At 38.2% G+C, this 21,385-nt stretch overlaps 1 protein-coding gene across 8 annotated transcripts in view; it reads right to left on the reverse strand.

Moving 5' to 3' along the window:
* Window positions 1–21,385, reverse strand: part of CDH8 (cadherin 8) — a 362,718-nt gene that overhangs the window by 122,674 nt on the left and 218,659 nt on the right. For 7 of the 8 annotated variants that reach the window (XM_023244993.2, XM_019819837.3, XM_023244991.2 and 4 more), the window contains one exon: window positions 17,219–17,355. In XM_023244993.2, the coding sequence (XP_023100761.1) occupies window positions 17,219–17,355 (137 nt within the window). Of the gene's footprint in view, window positions 1–17,218; window positions 17,356–21,385 lie in introns of those variants that run through there. The other variant, XM_045045687.1, reaches the window with a different exon arrangement.

Consider the following 21,385-nt stretch of genomic DNA (forward strand, 5'->3'; position numbering starts at 1 on the left):
AAAAAAATGAGCACAGCAGGGATATATTCCAAATGAAAGAGCACCACAAAATCATAGCAAGGGAGTTAAATGAAATAGAGGTAAGTAATATGACTCATAGAGAGTTTAAATTAATGGTCATAAAGGTTGAGACAAGAATGGAGGACACATTACTGAGACCTTTAACAAAGAGCTATAAAACATAGAAAACAGCCAATCAGAGATGAAGAACTCTGTAACTGATATTAAAAATATGCAAGCTAAAATAGGGGTGCCTGGGTGGCTCAGTCAGCTAAGTATCTGATTCTGGATCTTGGCACAGGTCATGATCTCACAATTTGTGAATTCAAGCCCTGCACTGGGCTCTGTGCTGACAACATGGAGCCTGCTTGGCATATTCTCTCTCTCTGCCCTTCCCCCACACTAACTCTTTCTCTAAAAATACATAAATAAACTTAAAAAGGGTTCATAAAAATATACAGGCTAAAATAAAAAAAAAAGACTAGCGGAAGCAGCAGAAGAGGTCAACAACCTTGAAGACAGACTAATGGAAAGCAATCAAGCTGAACAGGAAAGAAGAAAAAAGTTAATAAAAATGAAAATAGATTTAGGGAATTCAGCAACACCATGAAGCATAATAGCATTCACATTATAGGGATCCCAGAAGGAGAAGACAGGGAAAAGGGTACAGCAAACTTACTGGAAAAAACAGTAGTTGAAAACCTTCCTAATTTGGGGAAGCAAACAGAAATCCAGATGCAGTAGTCACAGAGAGTCCCAACAAAAATCAACCCAAGGAGGTATACACCAAGACACACGGTAATTAAAATGACAAAAAGTAGTGATAAAGTAGCACCAAAAGAAAATAAAACAGTTACATACAAAGGAAATCCCATAAGGCTAACAGCTGATTTTTCAGCAAAACTCTTCAGGCCAGAAGGGGTGGCATGATATACTCAAAGTACTGAAAACAAACAAACAAACAAACAACTGCAGCCAAGAATACTATCTATCTTGCAGGTCAGAAGGAAAGATAAAGAGTTTCCCAAACACAAGTTAAAGGAATTAAAAAATTTATGGCCACTAACCTAGCCTTACATGAAATGTTACAGTGGATATATTGAGTGGAAAGGAAAAACCATAAGCAGGAGTAAGAAGTGTAGGAACACAAAAAAAGTTTAAGTGTATCTATAAAAATCACTCAAGAGATTGACAAAATAAAAGGCTATAATGTATGCTTCCATATACCTAAAACATGCGGAGTGGAAGAGGGGTAAAGAATGGGTTCAAACTACAAAAACAACCATAAAACAAGTAACAAGGCGGCAATAAGTATATACCTATCAATTATTACTTTTAATGTAAATGGATTAAATGTTCCAACAGAAATATGGTAACAGAATGGATTAAAAAAAAAAAGCAAACTCATCTATATGTTGCCTACAAGAGACTCATTTCAAACATAAAGACACATGCACATTGAAAGTGAAGGGATGGAAAACATTTATTTTCCAAAGGAAAGTAAAGGGAAATCTGCATTTAGCAATGCTTATATTAGACAAAACAGACTTTACAACATGCTATATAATCATAAAGGGAACAATCCAGTAAGAAGATATAACTCTTGTAAATATTTATGCACCCAACATGAGAGCACCAAATACATAAAGCAGGTAGTATCAAACATAAAGGAAGTAATCATTAGTAATACAATAATAGTAGAGAACTTTAATGCCACACTTACATCAATGGATAGATCATCCAAGCAGAAAATCAACAGGGAAACAGTGTCTTTGAATGACATATTGGAGCAGATGATTAAACAGATATATTCCAAACCTTCTATCATCAAATAGCAGAATACATATTTATTTCAACCGACTGAGCCACCCAGGCGCCCTTAATACATATTTATTTCAGATGCACATGGAATTTTCTCCAGAATAGATCACTTATTAGGCCACCAAACAGTTTCAACAAATTCAAAACGACTGAAGTCATACCATGCATCTTTTCTGACCACAATGATAAGAAACTAGAAATGAACTGCAAGAAAAAAATCTAGAGAGAACACAAATTCATGGAGGTTAAATAACATGCTACTAAACAGTAGATGGGCCAACCAAGGAATCATAGAGGAAATAAAAAAAAATACATAGAGACAAATGAAAATGAGAACATAATGGTCCAAATCTTTGGGATGAAGGAAACCTATTTTAAGAAGGAAGTTTATAGCAATACAGGCCTACCTCAAGAAGCAAGAAAAATTTCAAACAACCTAACCTTACACCTGAAGGAGATAGAAAAAGCAAACTGAAGACCAGTAGAAGGAAGGGAATAATGAAATTGGAGCAGAAATAACCAAATAGAAACTAAAAAACAAAACAAAACAAAAAAACAGCATCAGTGAATTCAGCAACTGGTTCTTTGAAAACAACAAAATTGGTAAATATTTAGTTAGACTCATAAAAACAAGGGGGAGAGGAGACCCAAATTAAAAAATCTGAAATGAAAGAGAATAAATGATCAATACCTATCACCTCCCAAAAATCAATCAGGAAGAAATAGTAAATATGAGCTGGCTGATTAGCAGCAATGAAATTTAATCAGTAATCAAAACAACTCCCAATAAACAGAAGTCCAGGACCAGATGACTTCACAGGTAAAAGCTACCAAACATCTAAAGAAGAGTTACTACCTATTTTTCTCAAACTATTCTGAAAAACATAAAAGTTTCTAAGTTCATTCTATGAGGCCAGAATTACCCTTGATACCAAAACCAGAGAGAGACAATACTAAAAAAAGATAACTACAGGACAGTATCTCTGATGAACATAGATGCAAAATCCCTCAACAAAATATTAGCCAACTATATCCAATAATGCATAAAAAACTCATTCACCACCATCAAGTGGGATTTATACCTGGGATGCAAGGGTGGATCAATATTTGCAGGTCAGTCAACATGGAATATCACATCAGCAAGTGAAAAAGTAAAACCATACGATCATTTCAATAGATGCAGAAAAAGAACTTGACCAAGTACATCCATTCATGATGGAGACCATCAATGTATAGTGGGGTTAGAGGGAACCTATCTTAACATTATGAAAAACCCGCAGCCAATATCATACTCAATGGTAAAAAACAGATTTCCCCCTAAGATTAGGAACAAGAGAAGAATGTCCACTCTCACCACATTTACTGGAAGTCCTACTTAGGGCAACCAAGAAAGAAAAGGCATCTGAACTGGTAAGGAAGAAGCAAAACTTCCACTCTTTGCAGCAGACATGATACCAGATCTAGAAAATTCTTAAAGACTACATCAAAAACCGCTAGAACTGATTAATTCACTAAGGTTGCAGGATACAAAAATCAATATACAGAAGGGCTTCTGCATTTTTATACTCTAATGATGAAGGAGAAAAAATAGAAATTAAGAGAAAAATCCCATTTAAAGAAAATAAAATACTTAGGAATAAAGTTAACCAAGGAGTTGGAAGATCTGTGCCCTTAAAGCTAGAAAACACTGAAGGAAGACATTGAAAACAACACATAAGAAATTAGGAAGATATCCATGCTCATGGACAGGAACAACAAATATGTTACAATGTCCATACTGCACAAAGCAGTCTACAGATTTAATGCATTTCCTATCAAGATACCAACAACATTTTTCATAGAACTAGGACAAATAATCCTTAAGCTTGTATGGAACCACACAAGACACCAAATAGCCAAAGCAGTCTTGAAAAAGAACAAAACACGAAGTATCACAATCCCAGATTTCAAGATATACTACAAAGGTGTAGTAATCAAAACACTATGGTACTGGTACAAAAATAGACACATGGATCAATAGAACAGAAGAGAAAACCCAGAAATAAACTCCTCATTATATTGCCAATTAATCTTCAATACAGGAGCAAGAATATGCAATGGGAAAATGACAATCTCTTCAACAAATGATGTTAAAAAAAAACAAAAAACTGGACAGCCGCATGCAAAAGAATGAAACCAAACCACTTTTTACATCATACACAAAAATTAGCTCAAAATGGATTAAGGCCCTAATGTGAGACCTGAAACCATAAAAAGAGCAGAGGCAGTAATTGCTCTGACATGAGCTGTAGTAACCTTTTTGGATGTCACCCAAAGTAAGGGACACAATAGCAAAAATAAACTACTGGGACTCCATCAAAATAAAAAGCTTCTGTACAGCAGAGGAAATAACCAAGACTACTAAAAGGCAACCTAGTGTATGGAAGAATATATTTGCAAAGGACATATCCTGTAAATGTAAGTATCCAAAATATACAAAGAATGGATACAAATCAACACACAAAAAACCCCAAACAATCCGATGAAAAAATGGGAAGAAAACAGCCACAGACATTTCTCCAAAGAAGACATACAGATGCTTTACAGACTCATGAAAAGATGCTCAGCATCACTCATCATCAGAAAGATGCAAGTCAAAACCAGTCTCCCCTCACACCTGCCAGAATGACTAAAATCAAAAGCACAAGAAACAACAAGCATTAGCAAGGCCATGGAGAAAAGTAATCCCCATGTATTGCTGGTGGGAATGTAAGCTGGTTCGGCCACTGTAGAAAAGAGTATGGAAGTTCCTCAAAAAATTACAAATAGAACTACAATATGATCCATTAATTCCACTGCTTGCTATTTAGCCAAGGAATACAAAAACATTAATTCAAAAAGATACATGCAACCCTATGTTTATAGCAGTATTATTTATGATTGCCAAATTATGGAAGCAGCACAAATGTCCATCGATAGATGGATGGATAAAGAAGATGGGGTAAATATGTGCAATGGAATATTAGTAATTTATATCTATAATCGGTTATAAAAAAAGATTTTTTATATGTTGCAATGTTGCCACTTGCAACAACATGCATGGATCTATATTCTAGAGAGTATAATGCTAAGTGAAATAGGTCAGAGAAAGACGAATACTAGGTGATTTCACCCATATGTGTAATTGAAGAAACCAAACAAATGAACAAAGGGAAAAAAACACACATGCACAATCCAAAAAAAAAAAACCAGACTCCTAATTATAGAGGACAAACATGGCTACCAGAGGGGAGGTGTGTGAGAGGATGGGTGAAATAGATGAATGGGATTAAAGAGTCCACATATCTCGATAAGCACTATGTATATAATTGTTGAATCTTTATATTGTATACCTGAAACTAATATAACACTGTATGTTAACTATACTGGTATTAAAAACAAAAACTCCATCATAGCCCTATTCTTCCCCCTTCATTCTCTCCATCTCAGGCTCTCCATTCCAATCGCCTAACCTCCTAAACCTGAATCCTAATATTCTGCACCCTATCTCTTATTTCAATATTTTAATGTATATGATGGGCTCTCTGACACAGAATAAGGTAATTTCCTTGCTCTGTCATCAAAAGGCAACCAAAATTTGATTCATTTAATTTTCCAACCATATCTTTTCTCTCTTGATTTCCCTCATCACCAGAAGATATTCTAAGCTCTTCTCCGCTTGATCAAGATGTTTGTTAATTGTGAAATCTCTCACAAAAAGCCTGATGAAAATATACCTCCTCCAAGGAATCCTCCCAGAGAACATGGTCTTTCCTGTCCAATGGAGAAATCTCACCCTGCTCCCAATTACAAGCTTTTTAGTAAATGATATGTTAGAGTTTCAAATGCATGCCTGAGGGAAAAGTTCTTTGCTTTAGATGCACTATTAAGGCTCAAAGAGAAATGAGTCATGTCTTACTGCGTTCCAAGTGCCCAATTCTTAACACAGTAGGTGCCCATGGAATCCTTGCTGAAATGAGGTGAGCCCTATCTGCTCTAGGTATTTGTTTACTTTTGAAACATTATAAAAATACTACCAATTGTCTTGAGGATATGAAAGCATTATGTTTTGGCATGACTTTGTGAATTCTGGCTATGTAGTCCTGGAGTGGTCATTTCACATCTCAGAGGATATCCTCTCCACTCTTTCTTTTTAAGTTTATTTTTTAATTTTGAGATAGATTGTGCAAGCTGGGGAGGGGCAGAGAGAGACAGGAGAGAGAGAGTCCCAAGCAGGTTCTCTGCTGTCAGTGCTTGACACAGGGCTCAACACAGAGCCCGACACAGGGCTCGATCCCACAAACCGTTGAGATCATGCGTGACCTAAGCTGAAATCAAGAGTCAGACACTTAACTGACTGAGCCACCCAGGCACAACCTCCTCTCCATTCTTTAATGGGGTTCTGTAGGGCTCAAACAAAACAACTCTTGTGAAACATTCAACACAATACCTGGCGCCAACTTTGGTGCTAAAATGATGTTAGTTTCTTTGCTTTTAGTTGATTTGAGTTTGTGGGTACATAGAACGGATAGTCATAAAAGGAGCAAGCATAACACATCCTTGTTACGAACAGCATAACCTCTGACCTTGGCCATCACATGTGGTGGATCCTTGTACTAGAGACTCCAGGAACCAGAAATCATCACTAGTATAAGGGTACAGCGTGATTAATGCCTTGCCACCCCAAATGATATGTAAGCAAGCTATCAGAATTTAAATGTCTACTGTTTGGCTGAAGGGTCACCTGAACCTAACTGAAATGCTAGGTGGGTGGGGGTGGATAAAGATGGAATTGGTGCCTATTTTTAGCCCCAGTTTCTAAGCTTTGGATTAGGGATTCCTGTAATCAGAAAAAGCGCTGCATTTTCATTCTTGGCTTTGCTGCTTTGTAACCTGCTTCCAGTTGTTCAATACAGATCAGATTAAATGATAAACGGGCTTGTTGGGTAATGAAGTGTGGGCTGGCATTATTCAGGGCTTGCCTCAAGGCTCTCAGAAGGGAAGAGAAATAAAGTTTCTTAGATCAGAAGCCTGGCTCCTTGGGGAATGAGAGGGGATCCGACGCTCCTCTCTGCCAGCACCTTTCTCATGGTTTCTGACTCCTGAGATTGATTAATATTCTACGGGAATCCCTCTCTGTGAGCACAGTCAATGGCTCACAATTTTCATATAAGGGGAGCACAGTTCTTCTTGCCCTCTGTGTCTTAGCTTCAGTCACTGAGGAAAGCATGACTTTAGAAAATCCAGAAAGCCATAGGCCTGTCTGAGACCTGTAACCAGGAGCCCAGTGGGGTATATTAAAGCAAAGATCCTTTTCACCAATCCATTAATAGTGGCTGTTTGGAGTCAGAACTCATCAGGGTACTCTCCAGTAGTATTAACACATTGTTTCCTTCAATCATTCATTAATTTAGCAAATATTTATTGGAAGCACCAAGCATTATGGTAGGATCCCAGGACAAAACAGTGATCAATAATAAAACAATAATAACATGTTTCACAAGAGCAAGGGCTTCACCCATTTCTTCCTTTCGAGATGTATTCTCAAAGCCATAAGCAAATCGGTGGTTATTTATAATCCTTAACCTGTCATTTGAAGTAAAAGAGAATGGATCTGTGAGAACTTAGAACAAAGAAACCTGACCCAGTTTGAGTATCAGGAAATAGTAATAATAATAGTTAATGCTTGCATGAACACTCACATAGAAGTTCTTGTAGCATTATAAATGCACTAATAGATTTAGTATGCGTAATACAAATTGCTATTTAAGTTGAAATTCTAAAGACCCTGCAGTTAACCAGTTGATGGCTGTCAGAAATATTGTCTTATTGTTTCTCCCAAATAAGAAAGGTGTGGGAGCAAAAAATTCTGACTCACATGTAGTATAGTGAGGATTCTGGAAGAAAGGCAGGTAAGTACCTATGCCTAGGCTGCAGATCATTATTGCTTCCTGGTCACACCTATTGAGATTCGGCATCCAAGCATGAAATACATTTTAAAAAGAATAAGAAACAAATGGCCATAATATTTCCAACTCCTCCCATTAAGAGGTGACATTCTTGAACCTCTTGAACCTTGAAACTTTTGAACCTGCTCCTCGAACCTGCTCTTGGTATGTGACCTGTTCTGGCCAGCGTGGTAATAGCAACCTTGATACAGAGACTTGAAAAGTGTGTCTTCACCAATCTGCTGCTGCTCCTTGGAGCCCTGAGAGCAGCACTGGAGATGCTAAGCTAGCCTATCAGAGGATCAGACACATGCGTAGCATGGTACAGAGGTGCCCTCTATGGCACCTGGTCTAACCAACCTTCTATATAGACAGGTGAGATCCACACAGACCATCTACCCCCAGACAAGCCAGCAGCTGACCAGAAAGACTAGCAAAGTCAGTTCAAACCCAAAGAACTACCCATCTGGCCCCATGAAACCAGGAGAAATACATGTTTATTATTTTAAGCTGCAGAGTTTAGGCACGGCTTATTCCACAGAGGTGAGTGGATACAAATCAGAGGGTTCATATAACCGCTTTGATCAACCCTTTCCCCCTAAGCCCAAGTGGCTGGGGAACAAAGTGGGGGAAGATGAGTGACCAACAGAATGTTTAGCTACAGGACAAAGGAGATGCCAGGGGATGTGAGAGGGGTAAGCACCACGTTTAGTGTGGAGGAGGTGAAAGAAGAGCAGGGAGAAGGAAGGGGAAAGCCTGAGGGAGGGAAGACAACACTATTGAGGACTTAATATACACTGGTTTCTGACGTCCTTTTTCTGTATTATCTCATTCAACTCTCATAACAAACTTAAAATATAGCAACTGAAGCTTAAAGAGATTATATAACTTAGTCAAGTCACACATAAAGCATACAATGCCCCAATATTTTGGCCATGACGATTTGACTCAAATTTCACGTTTTTAACTAATAACCACTACCACCTGCTGTGAAAGGGTGATAGCATAGCAATACCCTTGACCTCAGTCTGGAGTTAGAACTAGGGAGCTTTTCAAGTTGGGAACCTGGCCAGGACACTTTGAGCTGAGAGAGAAAAGGCAACACTTCTACTAGGTACACATCATTGTGAAAAATTATATTCCCCAAATAATCCCAAGATGACACTTCTGGAAAAAACTCACAATTCGGTAGATCCTCAGAATGAAGCTAGGTGGTTCTGCTCATGACAAGAAGACCCGTCTTGGGCATATCCTCTTTACTTGTATAATAATGATAAAAGTAAGTTTGCTTTATAATTATTGCTATAATAATCAATACTGCATTGTCATAATTATCAACACTTGACAACAGCCCTCCCACCAGTCCTTAAAGGTTCCCTTGCTTCAAGCTTATTCACTCCTTGCTTGCTGACCTTAACTTCATGGTTTGCAGGAGAACTAACCTGCTTCCCAGGAGATCCCGCAGTCCTCTGGCCGTGAGGGACAAAGGACCAGACTTTCCAGAAGATAAGGCCTGACTGCATTCAAAGACAGCAACCATGGACCAGTCTCCTCAAGAGACAACTTGTAGTTTTAATTACTGGTACAGGGGAGGAGTCTGAACTGCCTTATCAGGAGGCACCTGTTGCACTCCTGGGGCATCCTTTACTGCGAGACACCTGCGAGCCTTGATTACCAGAAGAGTAGCGAAATCTGGAAGACTTGCAAGGACAAATGATTAACTGCTGCACTAGCTTCTCCTGCACGTAGCCATCCTCACGATTTTCCACATCTTCCCTGTTGAAAACCCCATGCTTGGCCTGGACTGGGAGGATGGTCTTTGGGACTTTAGTCCGCCATCCTCCCTAGTTGCTGGCCTCCCACCTTGCCTTTCCCACCATCACCTGTCTTTCGAATTTGCCTTTAAGGCAGCAAGCAGCTGAACCTGGGTTCAGAACCGGTCCTCAACAATTTTACACTATGTTGGGCAGAATGTTAGCACTTAAATATGTTTACTCCTCATCATATATCTCTAAAGGTGCACCAATGCAGTCTCCATTTTATATGTAGGGACAGTGAGCCACAGAGAGAAGTACCTTGCCAACAGAGTGAGTGTGGCTAAGTGAAAAAGTAATCCAAGCAGCAGGACTTAGAAAACCAATCACTTAACTTCCCCCTTTCTCTCTTTGACTTCCAGACCGATAACTGCACTTCCTCCCCAAGTCCTTACAACGTCTCTGTCCCAGAGAAACCAAAGCCTGAAGAGAAATCAATCTAATACTATCTTATCTTTATAATCTGTTCATATATTTATATCTAAGGCCTTCTCCATCTCACACCACTCTATCTGCTATCCTCAAAGCTGCAAATGACCATTTATTTGCCCGAAGTGGCTAATTTTTTGTCACGTGCACCTAAAAAGCTTGAATTGCTGCTCGCTGCTTACCTTCTTTCTACCCTTTGTTTATAGGAAGACTTATTGCTGAGGCTTGGGTAGGTGGTTTATAAAGAGAAACCAGGACAAGACAGGGATGGAAACCCCTCAGTTTTTGTCTAAGTTAGGACTAAGGGGTTGTTAGTCATAGTGACATCCTAAAGAAGCTCCTGGTTAAAACCCTTATCTCTAGTCTCAATCTGCATGCTTTTCTAAGTAGATGAAAGCAAAAGGAGGGCAGAGATGAAAAAGATGGAGATGTTGTGGCAAGATGTTGGCAGAATGGGTGCAGAACACAGAGGATATAGGGAGAAACTGCCAGGTCAATCTGCAAAGAACCAGAGTAGCTATATAGAACATGGGCGCTATAGCAGTTGAAAGAAAGCTGATGCGGGCTACCCACCGAATGATACTCATTTGGGCCTGAATCAGCATCTCCTTGGATGCAGAATGTTGCTGACTCCAGTCCATCCCTCTGCATAATGATTGACTGGAGGATGACCCCTTTCCCAGGAACCTGTAGTTTCCCCATGACTTTCAAATATGTTATTTCCCAAATCCCTTCATTATCAATCTTGTTGTTAACAATAATGGTGATCTTCACCTTACAGCACCTGTATGCTTGTCTGAGGTCAGGGGACTATATTCTCAGATGGTCATATTGTTATGGCCTCCCTGATATTTGGGAGCCCTTTAACCACCCGTGCACGTGAATTTCACTGTCCACCTCAGGTTCCAGCACCCTTTCCCTTCTGTGAGAGTTATCTAACTGAAAAATATGGCATCCCTTCATCTGCTTCCATCTAATCCTACACTAGGGAATGGCATTGATCTCAATGAAACTCTAGTTTCTATTATGCCACAGGGAAAAAAGAAAGAGATGATATATATTGAACAGGACCTTGATATAAAATTTGAAGTCTTTAGTTCAAGCAGGCTCTGCAAAAATGTGCCTGCTTTCTTGTGAGTACCTTCCCTTAGCCACTGGCCAGTCTACCGTGCCTGAACCAAGGACAAGATGAAGGTCAGTGAACAAACTTATCCTATCAGTTGTGCAATGAAGAAACATAACCACACCTAGCAGTAATACGCAGACCATGACTACCAATTCTGTTGCTGCGGGGAGGAGATAGAGTAACACACAATATAAACCTAATACATAGTTTTAAATTAAGCTGTGATTCAAAGCCCAGGATTACAACTATATTAGCAATAATGTATATAATTTATTAATTTCTAGAGGCTGTAGATGGATTTTCAGCTAAGAGGTACAGTACTATCACTTTTAATTCAATTCTCACTACACCCAAGATTGCAAGAGACAATTATGATTCCCATTCCACAGATGAAAACACTGAGAATGGACGAGGAGAAAGAGTTTGCCCAAGGTTATATGGCCAAGACACGGCCAGCACCAGGACTCAAGATTTCTCTGCACCATGAGTTACAAAGATATATTTTTCCTAAGTATCCTGGGTTGGACAAAGCAATTATTCTGGCAACTGGGCCCTATGCCAGGAAGAAACGTTTCTTAAGTGCTATCAAACTAGTGTTTTCCCTGGGAGATTTAGCCGTCATTAGTGAAAAGCTTCATTTGCAATATTGTGTGCAGCCCACGGTAGTGGGCCAGAGCAATGCATTATCACTAACTCAAAGAGATTAATTTAATGGGCAATTATATGCTTCCTGCTTTAAAATACTTTCAGGTAACCAATAGTAGTGTGCATCTGTAAATGCCAACTGCCAGCACCCAGGCACCCAGGGTCAGCGGGTTTCCCTACTTAACCACCTCACACTACCAGTTTCTCTGCTCTAAAACTGTCATTCAGTGCCTCTGAAATGCCTCTGCAGAGACTATTCTAAGCAAGTGGATTCCCCCGCTGTCCCCCAATGTCCTTTATGTATCCTACAGCTGTGTTGTTAATCACACCGTCCTCGTAGGCAGGTCTTAGCATTCTGTCCAACCCAGAGGAACCCCGTGTGTTGTCTGATGGGCCTTAGGCCAAATCACAGCTCAGGGAAGTATCACCTAGTCACCAGATGAATGACAACAAACAAAGACAGAAACAAACAAGGGAACACCTCAGCTTTCTATGCCTTCATTCAAGGCATTTTTAGAGCCTAAGGCACCTCTGATTGGGGGGTAGACAGGACGGGGGTTCCTGAACTGCCTGGAAATTGTGACACAGCACGTCCCGGCCGGACACCAGGGCTCTTTCATGTAGGTGATTCGGGTCAGCTGAGTACCATGTGGTCTTAACTGAAAAACACTGTCCCCTAAAATGTATTATTGTGTGCCTTCCTCAGTTTCCTCATCTGTAAAATGGTTATACACTTGCAGTCTGAACAGTCTCAGGGCTCTGCTTTGTGCGTTAGACAATACTCCTACCTTCGCTTAGAAGTGCTACAAGAGCAGGACCTGATCTTGTTCTTTCCTCCACTGAACCCCTGTCTGGGCACCTTTCTGCTTGGCATAGAGGAAATACTTCACTCACTTGCTTTGGCAAATGCTAGGCAATGTCAGAAGCTCAACTTAAGCCGGACGATGAAAGAAGACTTAACAGAGGTTTCTTCCATGGAAGGCACCTAAGAACATATCATCTGCAGTTGAATGGCATGGGTACCATTCTTGCCTTCTTACCCCAACCCTTGACCTCTATGAAATTTTGGGTAAGTTACTTAACTGTGTTGACTTTCCTTGTCTGAAAAATGCATACAGATGACCCTTAAACAATTCTGGGGTTTGGGGTGCCCAAATCTGCACAGTTGAAACTCCGTGTATAACTTTTGACTCTCCAAAAACTTAATTATATTTATATACTATAGGCTATATTAATTTAGCCTACTATTGACCAGAGGTCTTACTGATAACATAAACAGTTTATTAACATGTACTTACTATGTTATATGTATTATATACCATAGTCTTACGTTAAAGTAAGCTAGAGAAAATAAAATGTTATTAAGAAAATAAGGAAGACAAAATACATTTACAGTACTGTAAGTGTATTTACTGGAAAAAAATCTGCATCTAAGTGGACCTGTGCAGTACAAAGCTGTGTGGTTCAAGGCTCAATTATATTAACAGTACCTGCTTTCTCAGAGTGCTGTGAGAATTTAATGCATGATAGGGCTTACCTAATACTTTTTCAGTGTTTAATTAGTCAGCTAAATTTACCTTAAACCTTCACCACTGTGGTAAATAGCAGCCATGCGTTCTAGTTGCAGACGATGGCATTGCTGGTAGCAGAAACACGCTCTACCAGTCTAATCTCTTGTTAGCACATGGGCATCTAGCTGCCAGCTCGTGTAATGAGAGGTGCCTGTTGATTGTGATGGCAAGCTAGATCTATCACCACAGAAATACTTGTGTACTATACACAATGAAGCATCTCAGCCTTGGTTAAGTGAATCTGACAGAGGATAAAGGACAACATCTCCATTCTCATTAAGAGATAAGAGAAGGACTTCCCTAAGATCCATTTTTTTTTTTTTTTTAGCTTAATTTCATTTGTTTAAATCTTTGATGAGATGGCATTCTGAGAATAATTTTAAATTGTTCTCCCTGGAAAGAGTATTTCTTTATCTTTATTAAAACCTCAACTTTTAAGGTTCTGTTTTTCTGCGTGGTTTTAAATCTTCAACTCATCCAAATACAATAAATCTCTAATTTTCTTTTTTTCCCCAAGACATGGTCTGTGGCTTCGGAAGATAAACGTTACATGATGGGCTAAGTAATAAAACCAAGTCAAACAAGTTTTTAAGCCATTTTCATGTAATTCTAATTTTTCTGAAGCCTTCTGTGATCTTATTATTTATACTTCTTTTTATGTTTTAGGAAATAAAAGGCTTAATTGTACTTTAAAGTTCCTAAATTTATGCCCATCTCAGATTTTATCTTTCAGCCAAAAATTAAAGTTCTCTTTGTACTTTCTTGCTGGTGCTAAGAAGGTTACAGGCAAACATTCCAAGAAAAGCAAACTGATATCTAAGTTAACAGTTCCACATTTCTTGAGATGTTTGACCTCCTGAATTAAACTTCCTTATAGGTCAAAATATGCCTAAGTAGTTTGTTTAGTTTTCAATCTCCAGGTAAGATTTAATTAAGTAAAAGAGAGTAATAACTCTCATTATTTCAATAGAGTAATGTAAGTTGGGGTTATATATTTTAAATTGTATAATGTTCACAGACAAGGCAATGGTCTTTATATGGGCACAGCCATTCTGTATTTGTTCCCTACATGGAACCAACTGTAAACCTGAATCTGGGACATGTTTGAGTGGTTTATCTCAAGACATGAAGAAAGTTTTATCTGGTCTAAACTTTGATATACTTTTGTAATTAGAGTATACTGTATTTATCAAAAAATAAACTATATTGCTTTAAAAATGATCTTAACTAATTATCTTACTGGTACACATAACAACTTATTCTTTTTCATATTTATCATGATCCCTTTTTTAAGATAATCATATGTTCATTAAAGGAGTTCCATCATTGCACTTTTCCACACCATCAACAGGGAACTGCTTGTAATTCCCAACACTCACCATCTTCTTCCTTACCCCTCAGTCTTTCTGTACGGATATCTCAGCAGATTTCAACTTACCCTTTCATATCCAGGTGCTTCGAGGAGCCACGAGAAGGAAAACCCTGAGATCACTAGGGATTTTGTCTCTTTTGCTGACTGCTATATCCCCAGCCACCAGTAGAGCGGTTGGCAAGTAGTATAGACTCAGTAAATAGTTATTGAGTAAATGAACAAATTAATGTCATCTCAGACTTGGTCACCCTAGAGTCAACAGCTTATTTCCTTGCAGCAACTGCTTTTGTGTCTGTCTTCTTACTTGTCTGTAATTCCTTGCAAACGAGTCTTTTGTTTCGTGATTGTTCCTGAAATGTTTCTTAACCACCTGCTCTGTATATTCGTTTATTTTTACTCCTTAGAATGAGTAACATAGATCCTTATAATTAGGACCTCCTTGATGAATATTAAGTAAAGGCATCCATCTCATAAAAAAAAAAAGTGTCACGAATTAAGGCTAACTCAACTTGGTTGTATTCAATATGAGAAGGTTCTTTAAAAAGTAATTACTGCCTGCATAAAGAAAACTGTGATCCTTTAGAGAATTTTTATAAAGCTCTAAAGCAATATAAATTGTATACAGTTTTTCTCTGAGGCTTAAGGTAATAATGTGGCTTCAACATTGTAAATTATGAAAATTTCATGTTTGTACTTCTTTCTCTAGATGGGGTTAACATTTCTTTCTTTTTTTTTTTAATGTTTATTTACTTTTAAGAGAGAGAGAGAGAGAGAGAGCCAGCCAGGTAGGGGCAGAGAGGGAGAAAGAATCTGAAGCAGGCTCCAGGCTCCGAGCTGTCAGCACAAAGCCTGAGGCGGGGCTCGGACCCATGAACCATGAGATCATGACCTGAGCTGAAGTCAGAGGCTTAACCAACTGGGCCACCCAGGCGTAGATGGGGTTAACATTTCTGACGGACCAGTTACCGCGTAGTATCGTTGGTTTGCTTTATCCCTTAAATGTTAGCGAAGGGTAACTGCTACCTCAATAACACACTGAGGAAGAGAATACTACTCCTTAGCCAGTAAAACACCAGAGTTTCCAGAGTTTATGCTCTCTCCAGAACCCTCCATTTGGTAGGGCTGAAGTTACATATCAACCTGACTGCATGTCCTCTGCTTGCACTCAAGGAGGCTATAAAAAAAAACAGATACGCCGCACTCTTACATCTTCACTTTTTCCACACAGTGTTATTGTTGGTTTACTTTTGTTCTGTTTGTTTTTTAACAAAGTTCCATGGGGAACATTTCCCCCATATCCCAGAACAAGGAAAAGTGGTGCCATCCTGATGTCATGGATGGCTCATTTGCACAAACAAATTAATAGTGTGTCTCAGAGATGTTTGCCCTGTCTTCACAAGAAACCATAGAGGAAATTTTAGAGAGAGTACAGAGAAGATTTTAGGTCCCACATCCATGAACTGTCATCTATAAACTCTATATTGTATGTATGCCCAGGAATTTTTCTTAATGTTGATTTTTATTTCCCTACCCAGATTCCCAACTCATTCAAGAATTTGTCTCCCTTGAATCTGTGTGAACTGTAAAGGCCTTATCAGGTCCTTGATCGAAAGAAGGACATCAGATAATATGCAAAATATATTTTGTTTGGAAATAAGATGAGTATTATGTTCTTTTGCATATTTTTGTGTAATAAAAATTGGTGAGGCAGAGTGCAAATTCTCTGAGACAGTGTAGCACAAAATTCCACCAGAGAGCTACTGCTTAGAGACCCAGTAATAGCAGCAGTATGTGCGATCAAAGAAGCTGTGCTCACTAAAAACTGACTGAAAGACTAACATGTTATTTTAACAACCCTGGAACATCCTCTAAAAAAAAAAAAAGCTTACATTTTCACATGTAATTTATGAAAACAATTATAGTGAAGTTACAGTTTTAAATAATCTATGGTACCATGTAAGATACATTAAACTCTTAAAAAAAAACAAATATCATCTATAATTTTATCACTCCAAAATAATATGCATTGACAGTATGAAGTTTCCGTCTATATTTTGTCTGCATATGTGAATATGTATGTGTGTGGTTGAAATATGTGAATAATAGTATATATGTTCGGTCCATTTATTTAAATTCTAGTGTGCAATACTTGAGTTCTATTTTTTACCTACCCTTTCACACTAACTCTTTCTCCATATTTTAATATGCAAATCATTATTTAGTGGCTGAATAATAGATATATAAGAATATTTGGATATGAGAATATTTCCTTCCCATATATATTGCAACCTTTGGTAATTTACCACTGGGCAAGTTATTTCTTGTTGAGACAATTCATTCAAAGGCTCCTTGGGAGCAATAATATAAGTTCCAATGCCAAAATATCTGATGCAAACAGGGACCATTTGTCATGTGGTCACTAGGCATAAATTGAACCCAGTCACACAAGGAAGAAATTAAACCCAGGCACTTACTAATTTCGGTAGCAATGATTGTTATGTTGTGCCATACACTTAATTCTCTGTCAAGTGGTGTTGCCAGCGTTATTTTTCCATCATCCGCATTAATGTTGAATTGTCTCTCCAGGTCAGTGTGCCGGTCGATGGAAAACCTACAAAAGAGATACATCTGTAATCACTTCAATGTTTATATGATCCATATATTCCACAGCAGACCTTTAGTAATCCTGTGAGAGTCATAGTTGTGAAGTCAAATGGATTGGGAAACTCGGTGGCATCATAATTTGTAAAACAAAATGACTGAATGAGGCACAAGAAACTTAATAATTATTGTCCAAGGAGTAATTAGCTACCTATGCAACATGGAGGTCATAAACTGCCATCTTCAAAAACGGATGCTGATGAAGAGTTAATTGCACAATCCGTCACATTTATTGGACAGCTTATGATAATTAGCAGTTGCCACAAAATATCACATAAAACAATAAACTCAAGCCCAAATCAGGATGGTTCTAGGCAGCATGTCATTTACGGCAGTTCAAAGGAAATGTGTATTTATGTTAAACCCATATTTCACTAGACAACATGTATGTGTTATTATTATTGCTGCTGTTGGGTTGTTTTGTTTTCTTGACAAGTAAAGTGTATATTTAGGATTCCTGTTAGTTTCTTTCCATAGAAATAAGATGGTGGCTGATTATCTAGTAATCATTTTTGAGTCAGAAAAGATATTTCAGCAGCTTTATAACACTCGAGTCTCCAAAATTCACAATTTTAAATGCACAGGTTAGTAGCTCCTCTTTTGAGAAAACTCCTTCAGAGAAGACATTTTTAAGGTATTACGTTTAAATTTTATTTATTTTGAGAGAGAGAAAGAGAATGAGTGGGGGAGGGATAGAGAGAGGAAGAGACAGAATCCCAAGCAGGCCCCGTGCTCTCAGTGCAGATCCCGATGTGAGGCTTGAACCCATGAACTGTGAGATCATGACCTGAGCCAAGACCAAGAGCTGTTAGCTTAACCGACTCAACCACGCAGGTGCCGCTAAGGTATTTTGTATCTAGAACCAACTGCTTCTAAGGGATACTAGGCATCAAGATAATATAGTAATTATGATTTTTACAACATTTATTGCTATCCTCTTTATACACCAAGATCTGTGTTTTGGTTATAGAATGTTGAATTCAATAAGATAAAAGTCTTAAGGAACATAAGACATAGTTAGAAAAATTAACCCATAAATAAAGAGTGAAATAAACTAAAACAGGATGGAATGGAGACTGAAAAGAGGGTGTTGTAGACTGAATGCTTGTGCTGCCCCCAAATTCAGAGGTTAACATCCTAACTCCCAATATGATAGCATTTGGAAATGAGGACATTGAGGGGTAAATAGGGTTAGATTAGGTCTGATGGGATTAATGGCTTTATACAAAATGGAGTAGACACAGGATCTCTCTCTGTTCTCCACCAATGAGGGTGCAATGAGAAGATGGCTATTCTGTCTCTATTATTTATGTATTGCTGTTTCTGGGATAATTCATCTTCACTGAGCCTTGATTTTTTCACTGGTCAAATATGGTTGCAGACTAAAAATAAAGCATCAATCAGTCTCTAAAGATATGTTCTAAAAGTGCTAGAGATATGTTTATCATTATCATCATCCTCCTCACCGTAATCACCATGTCTGATTGCACAAAAATTTAATAAACTTTCCTACTTAGAAGGTGGTAGAGAACGCCCCTTTCTTAGCAGTTTATAAATAGCATAAAACTGGAAAAACTTTTGGGTGTCATTTAAGTTTCTTAACTCTAACAGAGGCAGAGATATTTTTCTCATTTTTTAAAGTTCTAGTTCATGACAGACTTTATGGGGTGAGTCATAAGAATTTATAAAATAGGCTATAAATACAGCCCTTTAGTACGATCACAGGTGAGAATGTCATAATATTACAAGATTACACAATGGGAGGAACTTGATGGGGGAAAAATGACTTTGTTTAAATTCAGTTTAAAGTCTACCTCAACTATTTAAAGATGCCCCTTGCTGCCTATGTAGATATTTCACACATCTGCCTGGTTGACTTTATGATAAAGGCTCCCAAGAACTGCTAAACAACCTAGAAGTCCTGATTCAACATAGTCAACAAGCATGCATTAAACACCAAATGTGGACCAAGCACAGTGCTAGATGCTCCTTCCTTCTTCTGTCCGCTAATCTTCAGTTTCTTTTTGTTTGTTTGTTTGTTTGAGAAAGAGAGAGAGAGCACAGCCAGTGAGTGCAGGGGAGGAGCAAAGAGAGAAGAGAGAGAGAATCCCAGCATGTTGCATATGGTCAGCACAGAGACCAACATGGGACTCAAACTCACGAACCATGAGATCATGACCTGAGCTGAAATCAAGAGTTGGATGCTTAACCTATGGAGCCACTCAGGTGTCCCTTCTCTTTGGTTTCTTATAGAATGAAGAAGGGAAAAATGAAACCCTTAGAGGACATTTTAAGCAACATAACTAGTGAACAGCAGAGCCAGAATGAATATTCATGTTTGATTCACTCTGAAGTCTATGTGTGCACCAGCTACAGGAAGGGCTTACCTTATTCATATATAAAGTAGGGGTGATATTAATACTGGATAATAGGATTCTTGCGAGGACTAGAGGAGATGATAAGTGTGGCATACTTTGTCAATACGTGTGTGCTGCCCACTAAGTATCAGGGATCAAGACTCTACTATCATTTGTATGATAGTGACATCATTGAATGACACCTTTGCACTCAATTTTCTGAACCCAAAATTGTGATTATTTTTCTTATTTTAGAACACACTGATTTAACATCTTACAAATGCCTATATATATGTGTGTGTGTATATGTGTGTATATATATATACATATATATACATATATGTGTGCATATATATATGCATATATATACATATATGTGTGTATATATACATCCTAATATAATATATACTATTATATATTATATAACACATAGTATTTTATAGTATATATAGTATTATAATATATATATAATTCCATATATTGAAATATATCTAAAGAAATATGATTTATTAAATCAGATGACAAGGGGTTAGACCTCGCTGGAAAGCCAGGGAATAAGAATTCTCCATCTCCCATCTTCTTTATAGACCTCCTGATAGGTTTTTAATCCACTTTTGTTTTCTAGCAAACTTTTTTCTGCTCTGTTGTTTAAGGGCATGGCCTGAGTTTCTGGTTGTTTACATTAAGACTACCAGGAGAGTCCCAGACCATAGGCTCCATATGCATTAATAATCTCATCGTGGGGCACCTGGGTGGCTTAGTTGGTTAAGCATCTGACTCTTGATCTCTGCTCAGGTCATAATCTTGCTGTTCATGAGATCAAGCCCCACATCAGGCTCTACCTGCTGATGGCACAGAGCCTACCTGGGATTCTCTCTCTCCCTCTCTCTCTGCCCCTCCCCTGCTCATGCTGTCTCAAAATAAATGAAAAAACTTAAAAAAATAATAATCTCATCGTAAAGAACCTGGGTCCCAGTCTGACTGCCTCAGTTCATGGCTTAATTTCACCATTTACATAGATGTGATTTACTCATGCTATTAGTCTATCTGGGTCTTTGTTACTTAATGTGTAAATTGGGAATTATAATGGGTTTTGTGAGTTTTAAATGAGGTACTGCATATAAAGCACTTACTACCGTGCCTGACACATAATAATTGCTCAGTAAATCTATTATTTAAAAATCTGTAATCTTATCATTACTTATCTGGACATGATAATAAGTTTCTCCTGATGATTCCCTAGTCCCTTCTCAGGCCCAAGGTAGCATCCATTTCACTCCTTGGTTCTCTGTCCCTCAACAAGTTCATCTGGATTTTCCTATCCGTAGAAGGAAACATAGAGGATGCCAGTTTAAGTGATTAAAAATAAAGCTGAGAAGGAAAAGCAAGTGTGGGGGAATGGGGAATGAAACCGGCATGTCTGGCACCATTTCAGATGTTTATTTTTCCACCAACTTTTCTGACCAAAATCTCTGTCTCGTGAAGTCACCACTGCAGGTCCACAGATTTAGTGGACACATTCAATTTTGTATTACTGTTGAGTAACATGATCTTTCTTAACCATAGTTAAAACTGATTGCATTTTAACATATTTTTAAAACTTATTCCACAACTAAAGATTAC

This window comes from Felis catus, chromosome E2 (genome assembly GCF_018350175.1).
Source record: "Felis catus isolate Fca126 chromosome E2, F.catus_Fca126_mat1.0, whole genome shotgun sequence".
Lineage (NCBI taxonomy): Eukaryota > Metazoa > Chordata > Mammalia > Carnivora > Felidae > Felis > Felis catus.